Source organism: Xyrauchen texanus, chromosome 33 (genome assembly GCF_025860055.1).
Source record: "Xyrauchen texanus isolate HMW12.3.18 chromosome 33, RBS_HiC_50CHRs, whole genome shotgun sequence".
Lineage (NCBI taxonomy): Eukaryota > Metazoa > Chordata > Actinopteri > Cypriniformes > Catostomidae > Xyrauchen > Xyrauchen texanus.
The window spans coordinates 2,899,887-2,921,345 of record NC_068308.1 but is presented as its reverse complement, the minus strand read 5'-3'; the positions used below and the strand labels follow the sequence as shown (position 1 = coordinate 2,921,345).

The 21,459-nt window shown below is 38.3% G+C and overlaps 1 protein-coding gene across 1 annotated transcript in view; it reads left to right on the top strand.

Moving 5' to 3' along the window:
* ccser2b (coiled-coil serine-rich protein 2b) overlaps positions 1–20,919 on the top strand; it is a 125,495-nt gene extending 104,576 nt beyond the window's left edge. Inside the window, exon 10 of the mRNA XM_052102781.1 lies at positions 20,174–20,919. Within this exon, the coding sequence (XP_051958741.1) occupies positions 20,174–20,893 (720 nt within the window). The 3' untranslated portion in view covers positions 20,894–20,919. The remainder of the gene's footprint in view (positions 1–20,173) is intronic.
* The last annotated feature ends 540 nt before the right edge of the window (positions 20,920–21,459 follow it).

Here is a 21,459-nt window from a genome sequence, read left to right as displayed (position 1 = left end):
GAAAGTTTGAAATGGCAATTTTTTTTACCCTGATTCTTCTGTTTTATACTCTAATAACATTTTCTGAATTGTGCAGTTCATTTCAGTTTATTGATGTTAATGTTGTTGACATTATCAGTTAATTCGAGTTATTACATTTTTATGTTTAAAATAAATGATTGCTAGAAAAATTATTATTCTGTGTCAGTTTTTGCTGTTAATGACATTAAGTACATAAACTGACACTTCAAATGAATCGAAAATGCTAAACTTTGACAAATATTAGTTTGATAATATCTAAATGCACATGTTGTGATCAAATATAAAATTAAGTTACAACAAGTCATCAGAGACTACACATTATGTGGCTGCAGCATCTGATCTGCATTTAGAATTATTCTTAATTCATTGTAAAATTTAGAAATGTAAAGAAGATAAAAAATAGCCTAAAATCCCAAAAGAAATGTATCATTTTATTGTTCTTACTTCAGGGCAGAAGAAATTGTATCATTACCATCATCAAAAAAAATAAAAAATAAAATGGTTACACATCTGAGCTTTATACCAAAGGGAGCTGCCATTTTTAAATACCACAGGAGGGTTAATACACTTTATACATTAATATTAAATATTACCTATACAAGCTAATTGTACTCTTAACATTTATTGTAGCCCTAATAATAATAATTATCATCAACATTATATTTGAAAAACTGGTCTAGGTTCCAAAAAACAACACAGTGTGAACGCAAAATGGACTGAGACCCCGTAATGGGTAAAGTGAATCAAAAAGGTCCCAGACAGTGAACGTAAATAAAACTGGGTCATTTTTATCTCTGTTCACTCTAACCCTTAGTTAGGTTCTTTTAAAGAGGACCCAAGTATAAAAACTGGAAGTATAATATTCTACAAAAGAAGCTCTGGCATGAAATATCTCCTTTAATAACTCGCAGACTCATTTTCTACTTACAAATTTGTGCTCTAAGGCACAGAAGAAATGAGCATGTCTTTATCCGCCCTTGAGAGTACAGGCTGGCCTGCCGTTTAATCACAAATGACTGACCGTGTACCACTAATTCAATTTGCCTGTGTTTGTAGCAGAACCGTCGCCGTCGGGCTGTGAACGGATAACCTCAGATCTCAAAGAACAAAATTGTTCCATTTGCTCTTTCATGCCTGGAACTTTTTTCTGCAGGTGAACAGTAGGGCGGGATATCAGCATCTGTCAACAAGATATGATGCACAAAGTGATATTTTCACAATAGAGCATAACAGTTCCCGCCCACTTTTTCAGCAGCCTTTGGTCCTGAAAGTATTTTTCCCATTCATTTCTTCATTAAAGTATATGACATCATTAAGCCATGAACCAAACCAACCAGCTCCGAGGTCAATCACAACATTACAGACTTTGATTTGAAGCAGAAAAGTGTTTAAAAAAGACAGAGACTTTATACTTAACGCCCTTTATGAGTAAAATAACTATTATCCCACTAAGCATTGTGAATAATGTAATCAAATAAAAAATGAAGGTGAAATATGATTTATTTTAAGTTGTTGATTTTAAGTATAAAACAATATACTGTATAATAATTTTATTTCAAAATATTCAGATATTTGCAAATATATAATTCGTTTGAGAGTAGGCGGAGCTGAGTTTTTTTGGTGAGCTTTTTTCACAGCAATTCTCTTATTGGTGGATATTTTCTCTTCAGGATCATGGGTAGTGTAGTTCTTCACCAGGAATTCCACTATTAAACACAATTTAAAAGTAATAACGCAGACTGTTGGGTTCAAAAGAAGCCTATTCAATACAATACACCTCATGCTGATATCAGACTCATTGTGGGTTGAAACTGCAGCAAATGTGCTAGAGTAACTAAACACGTCTAAACAAGTGCATTTACGAGATAGGAAATATATCCAGACTCCCACGTGATTGATTACAGCAGCAGCCAATCGCATGCTTAGGGGGGAATCAGAAAGAAAACTCTTGTAGGGCACAACAGTGAAACCTGCTTACCTGCAAACAACTGAGACATCTTTAGACAAAGATGTGCAAATTGATTGGCATATCAGATGACATGGCTAAGAACCTATCAGCTTGGGCCATGAAGTATGCAAGCCAAAACCCTTTGCTAAGCCCCACCTTAAAAGCGTTTATGACCAATCATATTTTAGCAACTGTTGCTGTCCTCCATTTCTCTGCCAAGCGTTTTTTTTTTTCCAGTAAGAGTCTACGCGAATACTGTGTGTTTAAGCAGTATTTAGCGAAGGGATAATTGGGTAACAGATTACATGTTCACAGATCCATCAACTTCCATCATGTAAAGTACAATTTATACATTACTGTAAAAAACACTGTTTTGCAGTGATCATTACAATGAAAATATATAAGACACTACAACAAATGCTTCCATGATGTATATATACATACATTAAAATATACATCAACTGTTTTTCAAGGGGGTACTTTGAAATCCATTGAACCTGCTTAAGCACCCCTGGTGGAAATCACTAATCAAAAGTATCAGTACAATATAAAATTATTATCATCAGTATAACGAAACATTATGATAGTATCGCCACAGCCATAGTGAGCAGTGCAAAGACAAAACCCCTCATTTCATTTGACATGAACACTATTGTTGAGCTGCACAGTTATTCATAACTATTGAAAATCTGATTACAAATGGCATGTTTTGCTGCTAAAAGTAAGATAGCATTCCATTTTGACAACAAATATGTTTTCTTGCCACTAAAAAAGGAACATTCTGGAGTGGAAGGTGTTTGTAGGTGTTTGAAATCAGTGAACACACTTACACAAAGTTCCTGCGGGTCCTTAAAAAGTCTAAATGGTTGATTGAGGACCTCCTAAGTTTGAGAACATAAAAACAGGAATCGGGATATGGCCTTATGTGATTATTAAAATGCAAAAGGCCGCAATTTAATTGAATTAATTACTGCTTTAAAGGAAACACAGCACTGTTTTATACACAGTCCAAGCACACAGGGGCGTCCAGCAGTTTCAGAGCGGCTCACATTCAGTGAGTAACGGACATCAATGACAAGTGATTGCTAATGATACTGTTGAAGTACTGCTCATGTCTCTTATATAGTATTTATGTTCTAATACAGTTCTCTGTACATTTTGTTTCCGTTATCTGTTTGTGTGAGAGGCCGGGAGGACAGACATTTCAAAAAAGTGTCCCTGGTGACTTTTGGACAATTGAAAGTCCCTCGTTATGCCCCAATCTTATTTTTTCTAGTATATTGGTTGCATGTGGAATCAAATGTAAATCTCCCATGATCTCTGTATGTTCTTGCAGTAAAACTGTAAGCGTGTCAAGCAGTGTTATAGACATTGTTGAAGCTTGTATAAGTAAAATAATCTTCAATAGTAATCTATTTTGAGATTGTGAAGGTTTGTTCTGGTATGGACATACAGTATTCATTTTATTTGTTCAGGCAGCAACTCTGTTAAAGTAACTCAAACCCACTTGAGTATTTCACATTTCCACAATCTCAAGTTTTTGAAACAAGTGAACTAGATATCCACAATATTTGTACTGATCTTCTTCTTCATTGTTTTCTTCTCTTTCATGTTTTGGCTAATTTATTATTAACCTTTATTTAACCAAGAAGTCCCTTGAGATTAAATCTCCTTTTCGAGGGAGACCTGGCCAAGAAAGCACACCGAACAAGGTAAAAAATGAAAAAGATCAACCAGACACAAGACAAAAATAGGACACAATAATGAAAACAATGGACTACAATTACATTTGGATCCAGCTTATGCATAGCAATTGCACTCTTCAGTCATCCCATTTTTTTATCAAAGATTTGAATTCACTCAAGGTAACAAAGTAATTTATATGTAATGTGTTGTGGAGGGAATTCCATGACCAAAGTGCAAAATAAGAAAAAGCTGTTTTACCCAGATTAGAGCAAATCCTGTGTACCCTGTAGAGAAGCGAGAATCATAACAGCTATTGATGAGTGACAAAAGATTGCACAAATAAGGTGGTCATTTTCCCTGTGTGGCTTTATAAATAAAAAAAATACCAATGATGCTGTCTATTTAAGCTTAATGAAGGCCATAAGACCAAATTATAAAGTACACTTATAAATTATACATTTGTACTAGACAATGAATTGCTTATAAAACGAAGAGAACAATGATACACAGAATCTAGACGGTGAAGTCTAGAGGAAGCAGCATGCATGTGGATAATATCTCCATAACCTAGAACACTTATGAATGTAACCTGCACACACTTTTCCTAGCTGCTAAATTAAGGCAGGCCCTATTTCGATAATAAAAACCCAGCCAAACCTTCAGCTTCTTCACTAGGTGTTCAATAGGCATGCTAAAAGAGAGCCTATCATCCACCCAGATACCCAAGTACTTATAAGATGATCCTTTTTCAATTGAGTCCCCTTCTGAAGTATAAATGCCAACATTATCTGAGGTCTGGGTGTGGGCTCTAGAATACATCATAAATGTAGTTTTCGTAGCATTAAGTACAAGCTTAAGATCGTACATTGAGACTTCAGCCTTTAATATCTTGACAACCGTATGGGCTAGAATCAAAGTTATTTTCCTCTGATTCCGATTCAAGCAAAACGGTCCAATAAAATGTTTCCACCATTTTCTGACAAACCTACTTTTAAAAACTCCTTGACTCGTTTGTCCTCAAGAAATTGATTTGTAGATATAAGAATGTGTATTTTTTGTTTACGAAATTCAGTTATCAACCCATTACTTCTGATGAATTCAGTTTGACCCTTTGCTAAGCCCAGCCTAAAAAGCATTTCTGACCAATCCTGTCCTAGCAACTGTTGCCGGGCCGTCATTACTCTGACACATGTTTTGCAATGAGAGCCAACGGGAGTCATTTTAAGCGTGATTTTATCAAAATGATCCAAAACAAATGTAAAGCATGACGTTGCCGGGTCACTTGTAATAGTGACACAGGGTTTCCAGTGAGGATACACACATTGTTTTTCTTCTTTAAAAAAAAAAACTTTAAATAAATGTCAAGAAGAGTATATTTTGGATTCAAATGTGTCCGTAATTACAATAACATCAGCGAGGACACCTAAATTTGCTCCAAGGGTCAATTAAAGCTTATAACTGAACGTTCATTTATTTATGATTCATGCAATAGTAAAAGCTGTAGTAAATGAACAGTTCACAGCATCGAAATGAGTGTTATAAGGCGTTATAAGCAGTTCTGTTCACTTACATAAAGTTTATAAGGTGTGTAATCGCTTTCAAGTGATGTCAGTCTCCACAGGTGTTTAATCAAATTACTGTGTAATGTAATGAATTCTGCAACACTAGTATTCCTGAATTTTAAAACAGCACTATAATAAAAGTGATATTGCACCAAATTTGATTAGAAAATGTGCCATTTGGTGATCATGTTTGGAAGTTTTCTACCTTTACTAGCACCAAAATGATGACGTTTCGTTTTTGATCTTAAGCAGGTGCTGTCGGTTTTTAGAGTGCAGTCTAAATGTTCTACCCTGTTCAAATGTGCTGAAGTCGGTCTATCTCTGACGGATTGTGTTTGTGTGAGGTGCTGGGTTTAGTCTCTCTCTCTTTCTCTCTCTCTCTCTCTCTCTCTCTCTCTCTCTCTCTCTCCCTCTGTGCAGGGCATGTTTGCCCCTCTCCTTTCCTCTTGGCAACACCCACAGCGGGCGAGCTTGCAGCCATTTGCACCACGCCACCATAGACAGAGTGAGTCCTAAACCATCAGACAAGACGAACCAGTCTGTGCACCAGTCCCAGTGCCTGCTGCATGTTTGCCTGCATCCACCCCTTGTGCCCACTGTCGTCACGTACACAAATCCACTGTCTGATCTCCTTCTGTCCCCTGTCTGTCCTCCAGGTTCAGTGTCTGCAGACCTGTAAAGCTCATGTTGTTTTCTTGTCCTTCCCCTCCTCTAACAGTTGCGGATAAGAATGGCCCAGTCGTCTTTGCTGTCCTTCATCCAAATTCAATAGAGCAGTCACTGATGAACTTTTCCTTAAATACTGAATTTCTAAATGAGTCTACAAATATATCCTCAGAAAACTCTACAAGTTCAGAAGTACTGTACAGCACCATAGCTGTCTTCACCTTTATGTAAACTAATCATCTAATATAAAAAAGCTTTGATTGAAAGGTTCTTCCGTTTTAAGGCTTGTGGGTGAGAGAGTCTGTGTGCTGTGGTTAAGCCGTGATGACTGCTAATGCCGACAGATGACAGCTGTGGGATACTGATAGAGGAAGAGAGCTGCTGGTTCATTACAGTACACCTTTTGATGTGACGCTGTAGGACCCTCAGAGAACGACTTCGGCCCTCTGATTCTAAAGCTTGTGTATTCACTCTCTCTCTTTGTTATCGTGGCCAGATTGAGCAGTTCAGATAGAACAGGAATCAAAATGTGTCAATTCTGTCATCATTTACTAACCCATATCATTCCAACACACTTGAAACACAAATGCAGATGTTTGGCAGAATTAGACGTCTGCATGGCCATTAAGTTGATGTCCGTACGTGAAACCCAACCCTACCAGTACCATTCAGTTTGAATGCCTCCAGGCAATGCATTTTTTTGCAGTAGGCTGTATTTTATTTAAGCATCGTAGGCAACATTCGTAACAATAAAAATATGCAGTTTCTACACTGTGGCCCCTCAGCACACCATTTACCGTTTATCAAGCATCGGAACTTTGCCGGATGAGGGACAATCTAGAATCATGTGTAATAGTTGAATGAAGTCCTGTTTGAAGTATTTTTTAATTTGACATGATGTCTAAAAAATGCGGAAGACGCTGAAAAAACTTTCAAAGATGTCCATCAAGCACGTGTCTACAAAGAAAGACTATTGAAAAACGCAAAACCCAAAAAGGACATATAAGCACCATAAAAGTATCAATAATACGTTCATTTTATCCCAAATATGTCAAATTCCATGACATTGAAATTCCAGGACATTTCTGTTCCTTACACAACCCTATTGTGTGACTTTTGAAGACTTGAAATGTTGAATGGACTGCTTTATTATCCTTTAATGGTGCTTATTTTGTTGTATGGAAAACTTAAGCTTGTACATACCTAACATCTCCTTTTGTATTTCATGGAAGAAAGAAAAAAATCATAAGTTTGAACAATGGGGTGGGAGTAAATGATGACAAAATTGTCACTTTTGTGTGAACTATCCTTTTAATTCCGCCCCGTCAAGCATGCGTATGAGTATGGACTTGAATGCATTTCCCTTTATTTACACATTAGTCATATGAAGTGCATGTGAATTCTGCCCTTTACCTCTTAATATTACAATATTTGTGTGCATGTTGTGTGTGATGAGTTCACTACCTGTTCTACCTCTGCCATCTCTTTGTGTATATATCCTTCATTGACTGATCTTTCCATATTGTTTTTCTCCCTCTGGCTCTTCCAAACTCTGGATAAAGGAGTGGAGCGTCTAGTACATTACTTCAGAGACACAGCGTGGTACAGTACTGCCTGTCTTCTCTCTAAAACACTTTCCAAGCTTTCTCTGTTTGTCTCTTTGTTTGCATGATCTTTCATTTTGTACTGTGTGGAAAGATTGTACTGTATCTGTATCATACAGTGTTTGTTAGTTGTTGTTTTTTTGTCTCCAGGACTTTCTTCAAACCTCTCTGTCTCTTAGTCTTTCATCTTTTTGAAGACCTACTTTAATTTAGTAATTTATTAGTCTACTAGAAGTTTTAATTACATGGGTTGGAGACAAGACCAGACCCCCTAAAATCCAGACCAATACTAGACCCCCTTAAATCCAGAACAATACCCCTAGGCCACGTAATTCCAGACCAACACCAGACCCCCTTAAATCCATAACAATACCCCTAGGCCACAAAAAATCCCAGGTCAATTCCGGGTCCCCTAAAACCCATTTCTAGACAAATACTTGACCCCCTTAAATCTAGATCAATACCAGGTCCCTAAGACACAGCCCTAGACTAAAACCAGACCCTCTATAACCCAGAAAAACACCAGGTTCCCTAAAAACCAGACCAATACCAGACCCCTAAAATCTAGGCCAATAAGAGGTCTTCAAAAACACAGTCCTAAACGAATAGCAGACCCCCTTAAACCCAAACCAATACCAGGTTTTCTAAATCCCAGACCAATACCAGACCCCATAAAACCCAGACTAATACAAGGTTCCCTAAAAGCCAGACCAATACCAAATTCTTTAAAAGCTAGACCAATACCAGATTCTCTAAAACCCAGACTAATACAAGGTCCCCTAAAACCCATTCCCACACCAATACTAGACCCCCTAAAACCCAGACCAATATCAGGTTCCATTAAGATTAATTCCTAGACCAAAACCAGACTCCCTAAACCCAGACTAATACCAGGTCCCCTAAGACGCAATCCTAGAACAGTACCAGACACCCTATAACCCATACCAATACCAGGATCCAATAAGACCCAATACCAGACCCTCTAAAACCCAGTCCAACACTGCATCCCCTAAAACCCAGTCCCAGACCAATACCAGGATCCCATAAGACCCAATACCAGACCCCATAAAACCCAGACCAACACTGCATCAACTAAAACCCAGTCCCAGACCAATACCAAACCCCTCTAAAACCCAGACTAAAACCAGATCCCCCAAAACTCAGTCAAACCCTGTCCCAGACCAATAATAGACCACCTAAAACCCAGACCAATACCAGGTCCTCTAAGACAGTGCTGTACCAATAACACACCCCCTAAAACCCAGACCGAAACCTTAAATCAATAACAATACCCATAGACCACCTAAAACTCAGACCAATTCCAGGTTCCCTTAACAGTCAGTCTTAGACCAATACCAAGACCCCCTAAAACCCTAAATAATACCAGGTCCCCTAAGACCCAAACCCAGACCCCAATACCAGACTCCCTAAAACCCAAACCAATACCAGGTCCCCCAAATCCATACCCAGACCAATACCATACTCCCTACAACCCAGAACAATACCAGGGTCCCATAAGACCCAATACCAGAATTCCTAAAACCCAGACAAATACCAGACTTATTAAAACCCATACTTGTACCAGACCCCCTAAAACCCAGACCAATATCAGATGTAATAAGACCCAGTTCAGACCAAAACCAGACCTTCTTAAAGCCAAACTAATTCCAGACCTCCTAAGACCCAGTCCCAGACCAACATCAGACCCCCTAAAATCCAGAACAATACCACACCCCCTAAGACTCAGACCAATACCAGGCTTCTAAAACCTAGACCAATAAAGGATCCCCTAAGATCCAGACCAAGACTACATCCCTCAAGGCCCAGATCTAGATTCTATCAATATCAGAACCCCTAGTACCCAGACCAATACCAGACCCCCTAAAAAAAACTATTCCAGACCCATATGACCCAGTCCCAGACCATCACTAGACACCCTAAGACCCAGAAAATTACTAGACCAAGACTTATGCTGGACATTGTGGTCTTCTCTAAGCACTAGGCTGAGACCCAGACCCCAACCAAGTTTAAGACCCAGATTCAGACCAAGACAAAGTAATAAGACCCAGAAATGGACCTTGGCTCTTTATTGATCTTAATATTAACACCAACTATTTTAGCAGTCAGACTTGGGTTCTTGCTTAATAAGAGCAGCAGTCAACACTATTTTTCCGATAAAGAAGGAAAGAACATCTTCCACATTTTTATTAGTCATACAGTTAACTTGATGTTGCACATTTTACTTTCAGATAACTTCATGCTGAAGTAATAGAAAAGTTTTCATTAGATTAAAACCTACAGTGTTAAAGCCTTTCTGTCTACATGTAATTATTGCTGTTCTTCATTTTTCAGGCAGTCTTCTCTGGCCTTTTTGATGATCTGATTTTTCAACATCTTCCTCCCTGAAATGTTTTGAATCACACTTTAAGTAGAGAACTATGAGTCGAGAGAGTGTGTGTGGTGTAATTATGTGCTTTTGCATTCTACGGTCCATTCTTTGCACCTCATTGCCATGTGAACGGTTCATTCAGACCAAACTTTCATACAAAACTGAAGCGTCTCTTTACTTCCAGGCTGGAGACAGGGACATTATTGTAATTCAAATGATAATTTGGAACACTCAGTGCTGTGGAAGTTGCTGGAGGTCGAAGGTTGTCATTATTCAAATGTAAAAAATAGGTTTACAGACTGGATGAAGGTAACGTGGAGACAGCTCTTCATATTGCAACAAATCTCTTGGCAGTTCTCTATTTAAGAGAAATAGTTAACCAAAATAAAGAAATGATGTTATCATTTATTCCCCTCATGTGCTTCCAACTCTGTATGCTGTTATTATTTCATATGGGACACTTTCATGTGCCTTATTGGAGCTGGACAGCCGTGGTCACTATGAAATGCAGTTGTATGGAAAGAGATCCGTAAAGATTTTTGACAAATTCTTTATTTTATTGTTCCACTAAAGAAAAAGAAAAACAACAACAACAACATACAGGTTTGGAATGATATGATGGCATGAATTTACATTTTTGGGTGAACTATTCCTTTAAAATCATGGGTTGTGTTTTTCTCTTTCTCTTTTTTCCTCTGCTCTCCTTTCCTACGTCTGTCTGTCTCTCTGTCTACATCAGGGGTCGACAACCTATGGCACGCGGAGGGGTAATCACTGGCACGCCAGCATGCGAGAGAGAAGGACACTATTTTATTTAGATACATTCCGCACCTGCATTTCAATCAACATCTTGATGTAATCCTTCCTCATGATCATAGCGTGCAATCCATTCGCACATCACGAGCCGGCAGCGTCACTTTTGGTTAATCACGTGATGTAATAAGGAAAACACCACTATTAGTCCTTGAGATTTCGCATACAGGTACACCCTCCTTAAATCTGGTCACACTCAAAAAGACATTAAACGATTTAAAGAGAAAACATAAACCCACACTGTAGGGTTCAAAAATGTTTTCAAAATATAAATGAAACACGGAAAAAAAAGTTGTGTGATTCACAGAAAAGGGCTGAAGAGTTGATCTGCTTGTGATGTGTGAATGGCTTGCACGTGCAGCACGAGTCTCGTCACACGGCGTGATCACGCGGAAGGATTACATCAAGATGTAGATGGGAATTCAGGTGTGAAAAACTTCATACAAGTAAAAGAATCTACTCCTCTCTCACTGTTGCTTGTGTGCTAGTGATTACATGATTACAACGACATAATATAAGAAATATTTAACATTCCACACAAGTTCATGATCAGTAATCAAATAAACACATTTAACTGTGTTAACTCAAAAGCACAGGTTTTCTTTCACATGCAGGATCATGATTATTTCATACAGTAGTGATTTTAACCACAACACAATCGCATGCGGCCCCCAACATCGGTAATAAAGCTCAACAAAAACCGCTTGAGGGGTGACATGTTGTTTTGGGTACACATAAGCTGTGGTCAGAGCGGAAGGGGGTCAGAGGTCCAGCGAGTTAAGTCCGTTTTTTAAGTAGGATTTTGTGTTGGGGTTTGTAATTTGTACAAATTTGTACTGAACTTGTTTCGCTCTCGCTCAGATATGCATGAACGGGTGTGTTAGGGGCCGTTCACACCGAACGTTTTTGTGCGTGTGTCTGATCTGTTTTCCAATTGTTTAACTTTGTTAGCGAACATCTATACCTGCTGCACCCATACCTGTGTCTCGCTGTTTCTTCAGTGTCTCACGCTGGACCGGCACATTTTTAGACTCTGTGTCAAGTTAAAAATAACTTCAGGTCTCAAAAAAGCATGTCAAGACACCTGCGTTCTGATCATTCGTTGTGCCGCATCTTGATTGTTTTTAGCGCAGGTGTCACAAATATTTAACGTTCTGAACAAGTTCAGGTTGAACATTATTCCAGATTGTTCTGTACCAAGCAAAGTTTCAGCGCTTGATAAACAGCAATGTTTTTTTTCAATCTGTTATAGTGTGCTGAGGCGCCGCCGTGTGTTTTATGTTTACTGTGACAATACTGCTACGATACTTTCATAAAATACTGCCTTTTGCAACATATCGAACAGTACACTGCAGCTTCCAGGTGAAAAGGAAATGAGAGAGAAATATGTTACTATTGTAAAGTATTAAGAATAATACGGTATCATATTACTGACAAACTGGACAACAATAAATCATTGTTGGGTTATAGTAAATAACAACTGCAGTTGAGTTGAAGTAGTTCGGCACGTGTTTTGTAAAAATATATGTATTGAATTACAATTAGAACTTCCTGCTCTAGAACTCTGTGTCACCTTTTTCTCAGCTGCCTGGTTTTAATTCTTAGCGAGCAGTCATAAATTATGTATGAAATTGCTGAGCACCCCGCACATCTCTGCATTTTGACGAGGGGTTAGTGCTCTGAGATTAGGCTGGATGAGGCTTCACTTCCCTGGACAAACCCTTCACTGCCCTCTCTTGCCCATTCTAAACCACAAACTGTGAGGAAACAGTAAAAGATGATATTTTTGAAGAGAGGTCTGGGGCCAGGAATTGACAAAAAAGGAAGAGAGAGATAAGCTCAATCAATAGATCAAGCACAAAACCTCTTCAGAACACTGCATCGTAAATGGGACGGTGTCCATTAGGGTGGTGCTGTAGATCAGGAAATGTCTGCAGATGCTGGGAACTCACATCATTCTGCTTTTATCTGCAGAGACTGCAGTCACTGCTCACGTACATACAGTATATGTTCGTGTTTTGTAGATATGTAGCAGGCATTATCCATTTTGATAACAGTCGGTCAGTTGAAGTTTTGGAAAGTTGAATCCAAAAGTGAGGATCTCTTCCCAAATCGATTCTTAAAAGAATAGTTCACCCAAAAATGCAAATGCTCATGTTGTTCCAAAAATGTATAACTCACGTAGTGAGTGGTGAGGTGAGATGGTGGCATAGTGGGTAAAGCACAGGGCTGTTAATCAGAAGGTCGCTGGTTTGAACCCCACGGCCTCCACCATTGTGTCCTTGAGCAAGGCACTTAACTCCAGGTTGCTCCGGGGGGATTGTCCCTGTAATAAGTGCACTGTAAGTCGCTTTGGATAAAAGCGTCTGCTAAATGCATAAATGTAAATGTACACAAAAGGAGATGTCAGGCAGAATGTTAGGGACTGAATGCCATTCACAATTCACATTCTTCGCATGGAAAAGAGCAGCATGAGCATTCTTCAGAATTCCTCCTCTTGTGTTTCATGTAGAAAGGAGAGTCAAACGGGTTTGAAATGGATGTGTAGGATGCAAATATATTTCATATTGCAGAACTCGTCCACTGTAGTTCATACAATTGGATGGATTGGTTTACAAACATTACATTTTGCACGGATGGCTTCTTTGCTTCAAATTGTATAATAACCTTTGAGGAAATATAAAGTGTTAAATACAGGTTAAGCTCGCTCTATGGACAACATGTGTGGCATACTGCCAGTTACCACAGAAAATAATTTAGGTGTGATGGTGGCGTAGTGAGCTAAATCACAGAACTGGTAAGCAGAAGGTTGCCGGTTAGACCCCCACAGCCACCACCATTGTGTCCTTGAACAAGGCACTTAACTCCAGTTAACTCTTTGTATAAACCTCTCAGTTTATACAAAGAATTGCATAGGGTTAAGAACCGAGAACTGGTGCTTTTTCAGTTTTTTTAAATACCAGAACAGAATGACTTTCAGTTCCATTAATGGTTCTCTAACATGCATTCTTCTGCCGAAATGGATGTTACATCATGCTAAAATACTGCATGAAACTGGGACTTTGTGTAGCCCGATTCCTGAATGAATGATTCCTATGAGTCGATTCTTTTAAGTCACTTAAGTCATACAGCACTTCCTACTGACTTGATGGCTCTTCTCAGCCGGTTCTTTTTAGTTTTAATTCATTATGTCATTCATTTCCAATAGTTGGTATTGTATTGTGTGTACTTAAGGCTTGTGAGACTCCACTGAATGTTTGTTGATATGACATTGTGTTGTTAAAGATACACTTTATTAGTTTTGTTGTAATTAGTTGTTTTTTATAAAAGTTAACAAATTAATAACAATCTCAATTAGAGCAATCAATCGTTTACAATTTTTAATCGAATTAATTACATGGTATGCCGATTAATTAATTGCATGCACAGATATTTGCTGAGAAAGCAATTAACAATAATTCACTATATAATGGTTAAATAATAATATCTATATATAAATAAATATAAATTATATATATATATACATACATACACTGGTGGCCAAAAGTTTGGAATAATGTACAGATTTTGCTCTTATGAAAAGAAATTGGTATTTGTATTCACCAAAGAGAGATTCAACTGATCACAATGTATAGTCAGGACATTAATAACGTGAAAAATCACTATTACAATTAAAAATAAATAAATAAATAAATAAATTCAGAACTTAAACTCGTCCACGTGCAGCGATGCCAGCTTTTCAGATCCTTGTTTAGCTGTCAGTTTGTCTAGATACTCAGGTGACATTTTACTCCACACTTCCTGTAGCACTTGTCATAGATGTGTCTGTCTTGTCGGGCACTTCTCACACACCTTACAGTCTAACTGATCCCACAAAAACTCAATGGGGTTAAGATCCATAACACTCTTTTCCAATTATCTGTTGTCCAATGTCTGTGTTTCTTTGTCCACTCTAACCTTTTCTTTTAGTTTTTCTGTTTCAAAAGATGCTTTTTCTTTCCAATTCTTCCCATAAGTCCTGCACCCCTGAGTCTTCTCTTTACTGTTGTACATGAAACTGCTGTTGAGCGGGTAGAATTCAATGAAGCTGTCAGCTGAGAACATGTGAGGCGTCTATTTCTCAAACTAGAGACTCTGATGTACTTCTCCTCTTGTTTAGTTGTACATCTGGTCTTCCACATCTCTTTCTGTCCTTGTTAGAGACAGTTGTTCTTTGTCTTTGAAGACTGTAGTGTACACCTTTTTATGAAATCTTCAGTTTTTTGGCAATTTCAAGCATCGTATAGACTTCATTCCTCAAAACAATGATTGACTGATGAGTTTCTATGGAAAGATGTTTCTTTCTTTGCCATTTTTTTTGTACCTAATATTGACCTTAAGACATGCCAGTCTATTGCATACTGTGACAACTCAAAAACAAACACAAAGACTGATTAAGAATGTTAAGCTTCATTTAATGAATCAAATATATTTCTCCTGTGTTTGATATAATGGCAAGTGATTTTCTAGAACCAAATGATCAATTTATCATGATTACTCAAGGATAATGTGTTGGAGTGATGCTGCTGTCTAGATTTGATGAAAAATGACTTTTTTCAAATAGTGATGGTGCTGTTTTACATCAGTAATGTCCTGATTATACATTGTGATCAGTTGAATGCCACTTTGGTGAATAAAATTACCAATTTCCTTCCGAAACAGTGAAATCTGTAAATTTTTCCAAACTTATTGCCACCAGTGTAGATTTGTAAAAACAATAATAATACAGAAAATTAAAATGCAGTAAATCTATTAGGCACACAAGTTAAGCATTTAAAGAGGACAATACAAAAAGTGGTTTTGGAAAGCAATGTATTTATTATTTGCCTATTATTGGTCTACAGTTCACAGCAATCCATTTTGCAATTGAATTCATCAATCTGTCTGAAATAGATTTATTTTAAGGGCTTTTCTAAGGATGTGACATGCGTCAGACGAATGTTTTAGGAGTGTCTCGGTTGCTTTGTGTCATAAACATACCGTTCATACCGTCACTGTGTCAAGTTAACTGAGGTTTAAAACGTCTCGAGATCTTTGCCTTCGGATCTGCACTCCATCAAACTGTTTAAAGGCAAGAATGTGTTCTCATCTTGTGTTGTCTGCTCTCGGTGAGTGTGGTTTGTATGAGCTGCGAGTTTCGCTTACTGCCCCCTGGAGAAGACAGGGGGTACTCAGTGCTTTAATTGCTTAAATGGAAGGAATATTCCTTATTACGGTCCATGTACATGATTAATTGCAATCATTTTTTTACGTTCTATTTGATATATAATTAATCACACATGCTAAATCGACAGCCCTAATTTCAATTAAAAGGTCTGTGTAAGAGTCTTTGCAAGAATCTTTTTAGAATCTGTTAAAATATGAATTGGTCTCACCATTTGGTTAACAGGTTGCTGAGGGCAGTAAATCCAATAAGAACTGCATTTCTTATTTCCAAAAAGAACTAAAAGAATTGCTAACGGAACTTGTAAGAATCAGAATTGGACTTGTTCAATTCCTAATGAGTCCCATGCCTAGAATTACATCAGTAACACATAATTAGAAGTTCTTCCACATTGAAAAGTAGATTTACCTCAAAAGGACAATTTTGCAAACTTACTGCTCAAATGTGAACAATTGTATTCACTGAAGAGTTAATATAAATGTTTCAACAAAATTACAGACTTCGTATTTCAGCTTTTGAACCCTCCTGAATACTTTTAATTAACCTGGAATATTTCTTTATTAAGTTTTTAAACAAAGGCACGGGTCAATGCCAATCAAATAGCAGCTCACATCAAAGGCTCAGCTAACAATAGCAACATCATACTCCAGCACCCCAGCATCCTGCCTACCACATATCCGCACTTCACATGGAGTAATTCACTTTGAGATGGGTGGGTTGGCTGCTCCACAAATATCATGAGCAGTCATGGACATGTTACGGAATATTAAATTGCAATGATGATTTTGTATGTGTACCCCTTCCTTATAAAAAGCCTTTATTCTACATAGGATGTTTTGCTTTGTGAAAACACTACCTTCCAATGGCTTCTCTAGTCTAGACGCCGTTGGGTGCCAGTCATAAGTTGTTTCTTTTTTATTGCTTTCTTGTTTGTCTGTCAGAGAGATGTGCTCGAGTGCACTGCTTTGATAGTAACCTCACGTGTAAGTCCACATCATAGCTAATAAGTGCAGAGACGCTGAGCCGTTCCCCGCTCTGTCGAGACGAGTCCTGTTCAAAGAGCTGTGAGAATCAAAGCCCTCTCAGACAGCTTGTCATGTGTGGATGCTTCACTCCATCTCACGCAAGTCTGAGTTAACACCCAAACAGAGCAGGCTTATCTGCAGTTGTGTGGGTGTCGAAGATAGTGCCTCATTTATCCAGACATGTGTCCATGTTAGTAGAATCGAATAATTCTTTGTTTTGCTTGCACTGCCTTCAAGCACTCCTGGGGAGTGTCTACTACTAATTCCGCCGTGATGTGTTTTCAAGTGAACACATTGGGCAATTTCGATTTATTTCTCACTTTTTCACTTCCTGACAAGGACAGGAAGCTTTTTTACCACTACTGCAACAAAATTAAGAGTTGTGCATTATTTGTGTAATTGATGCTTTATGCATCATATTATTCTCCCGAAATAATGGGAAATGTAGTGTGGTTGCGCAAGCCTTTCGCCTCATAAACCAGCATAAATGAGTAATACTTTCTGGCAATTTGTACTTCTTTTCTTCATCAAAAGTTTACAAAAAGTGTACAAACTAAATTGTACATTCAACATTCACAATTAAATCGGAGCTAAGACCACCAATGCATAAAATTAATGTTGTTGTTTTTGCACACAGCAGGCAAGCGCACTTCCTGGTTCTTTTGAGAAGCAGCATTTAGTGGTTGATATAACCAGTGCTGCAATTTTTATTTTTTTATTTTTATTTTTTCTCTCCCCAATTTGGAATACACAATTCCCAATGTCCTCATGGTGGCGTAGTGACAAGCCTCAGTCCGGGTGGTGGAGGACAAATCTCAGTTGCCTCCATATCTGAGACCGTCAATCCGCGCATCTTATCACGTGACTTGTTGAGCGCGTTACTATGGAGACATAGCGCATGTGGAGGCTTCACGCTATTCTCCGCTGCATCCATGCGCAACTCACCACAAGCCCCACCGAGAGCAAGAACCACATTATAATGACCACGAGGAGGTTGCCCCATGTGACTCTACCCTCCTTTGCAACTGGGCCAATTTGGTTGCTTAGGAGACCTGGCTGGAGTCACTGAGCACGCCCTGGATTTGAACTCATGACTCAAGGGGTGATAGTCAGCGTCTTTACTCGCTGAGATACCCAGACCCCAGTGCTGCGATTTGAACCCTTGTGCTCGGCCGATTAAAAATTGCTTATAAATCTCTCATAAGACCTTTTTGTCAATCTTTATTCAATTAGCAAAGGTTTTGTATTTCTTTTTTAAATGTTTAATCGTAGGCCTCATTGACCTGAGCGAATGCACCTTCGTTTTTAAGTGAAAAAAAAAAAATATTATTTGTGGATAATTTTGGCAATATTAAATAAAATATTAAAACATTCTGTAGGCCTACTATTTATCATACTTGTACGCTTTGTTTAACCAGGAAATTTTTTAGAAAATGATACAAAGTCACACTTGTGGTGTTCTGGTTTTGTGCTGTCATGATCAAGGATGTGATCAAGAGCCTCGTGCACAGAGAACTGCTTGGCCATTGTGCTGCAACAAAAGTAAATGATGAGCAAGGCCCTATGGGGCTTTATATACCTTAGCTGTGGAAAAGCTTCTGTATTTTAGTAAACATTGATCTGCTTCTTTGTGAGAGCATTAAAACTCAAAAACACATTGTCATAGTATTTTGTCTGAAAGGTGTGATGAAAAAAAATTCTATTGGAGAGGGGAAAATACATTTCAGATGTGTGTGTGTGTGTGTACAGCTCCAAGGCCTTTATGTGTGCAAGCACACATGCACATATGTGCTCATCTAATGGTTAAACATGCTCCTGAACACTACATTTTTCTCTTATTTTTGACCGGGAACACCACAAGTGTGACTTTGTGCCATTTTGTACAACATAAAAGCATTTCAAAACAAACTTCCTGGTTAAGCATAATAGCACTCTAGTGTGATAACTAGTACATAATTGTTTTCATATTTTATTTAATATTGCCAAAATTATCCACAAATATTTATTTTTTACACTCAAAAACCAAGGTGCATAAGCTCGGGTTAGTAAGGTTCAAAAATAAATACAAAACCTGTGCTAATTGTAAGAAAACACATTGACAAAAAGATTGAATCCAATATTTGGTAATAATTTAGCATAATTTGAGATTTACAAGCAATTTTAATAGGCCAGTCAATCGTAACCTTGGTGGGGGTTTGGGGAGATTTGATACCCTGTGTGAGCATTAGTCCAATAGGATAACAATAACTACCATTTTCAGGCAAAAGAAAACCATCTTTGGGTCAGCATGACTGGAAGACAACATGAGGGTTAATAATCTGTTAAGCATTATAATCAGTACTCTAACAATGTTTATGTAAATAAAAGTTATTATAAAGAGGTATCTATGGTTTATAGTGAAGACATATGGTACTGTAGGTTCTTTTTGAACTATCACCACAAACAATTTAACTTGTTCAATAGGCCTGTATGATTTAATTGTGCATGTAACAGATTGATGAATGCCCATCCTCACACATTTAACACACTTCAAAATCATGAGAAATGTGGCATATAAAATGAAAACTACAATAAGTCATGCAAAATGCATCTTTTATGCTTCAATTAGTGGTCCAAATTCAGTGAATAAAAACATTTGACATTCCTTCCATTGAGGTATAAAATCATTGATAGATCAAATTTGGCCTCATATCCGTCACAACGGTTGCGCTTTGTTGCATAGTTTTTATGTTTCTTTCTTGAAAATTTCAAATATACCAACAGCAGCTGCAGGCTTTACGGGTTTTATTAGAACAGATGCAATAACGCTTACGGTAAACTGTGAAATATCATAATGTTGAATCCTGATTCATCGATCCTAATGAAAATCTAAAGAAGTCCAAATATTATCTGGAAACAAGGTGTTTTTACTCTTCGAGGTGCATTTTCAGCTCAATTTGAATAAAGCAGTCTTTAAAATCAGTTGTTTTCTATGATGCCGAAAGTACATGCAAGTGCCACCGCCGAGTGTTTGTTTGTGAACAGTAACTTCATCTATACTAATTTGCTTCCGTCTGATTTCTTTAATTGACACAACTCCAACTCTGAAAATTCAGGCTCAATTTCTCCATGACATTGCAATATTGTTGTGCTTTCATGTACGGTCTTGTATATTGACTTTTCTGCAACTATTTTTTGGTTTATATTAGGGCTTGAATTCTATGAAGAAAAGTTTCAAAGTTCAATAATTTGCTTATTATTTTTTTCTGTTTAACAGCCTCAGATACTACAGGCTCCCAGATTATTGCCCAGCAAGCTTCTCAACCACAAAAGACTTTCAAGGTCAACCCCTACAGAGGCCCCTTGTGACAATGTGGATGCCCAGCCTGGTCACCGCCCACTGACACCCCAATCCTGCTCTACAGACATGCAAAGTCCCATTACTGTTGAGTCCAGCCCAAACTGTACTGTACCAATGGTTCCTATTCCTGCTGATAGCATTACTGCCTCCTTGTCAAGAACTTTGCAGAAATCTGATCCTGATGAGCTCATCCTCACAAGCAGTGACCTTTCAATCAGTGAGACGGCAAACACAACAGCTTCTTGCAGCCTTGGCTTGAGGCTGGAGAGAGGTTCCCAAAAACTCCCATTAGGAAGAAGTAGGTTTTCGACTCTACAACCACCCAGCTTCACCAAGAGGGCTTCAAATCTCATCAATCCTGAGGAAGTACATCGGGTCAGCATGCTCTCAGGAGGAACTTCAGGTCCATCCAGGATAAGACGTCAGCCCATGCAAGCTCACGGACTACCCTGCATCAGCCCCGCCCACCAAGCAACCATTCCCACCACCACTGTAGCACCGATATATAACCAACAAAAGGAAGGGGTCAGACAGTCTCCTCACACAGATATGGAGATCAGTTTTCCCAGAGCCTCTGCACTCTTCCAGCCCAATCATTCCCGCCTTCCCAAGGCCAAGCGCACACAACAAGACTGAAGGTCATCGCTCTATACACATTTAGAGACTCACAAGCTGGGTTTCCATCCACATATATCCTGCATAGACACACCAAGATGCAAATTAAGTTTCCAAAATGCACATAAATGTATACACTCGCTTGAGGTGGACACATTCGGTATGAAGACATGCACAGAAACTACAATGGAAACACATTTAGCAAATATATTCCTATTGAATTTATATAGGAAATTACTGTAGATGCGCATCAAAAAAGTCACATGACTTTGTCTCAACAATCCACGTGAATATGTAATTTGCTCAGAGAAAATCATTGCCTAGCATCTGAAATGTTGCTCTTGTTATTGGGAAATGCCAAAGCCTGTCATCAAAATGATTGGCTATTATTAACTCGCAAACTGTGTGGCATGGGATCGAAACGCTGCTTCATAATTTATTTATTTTTTCGCGATGATCAGAGTATTTAACTTGGATGGAAACATAGCTGCACTATCATTTTTGGTCGTGTTGGTGCGCACACTATATAACGGATCGTAGACCGTGTGCGTCAAATTACAAGATCGTTCTCTTCACTGACTGAAGCT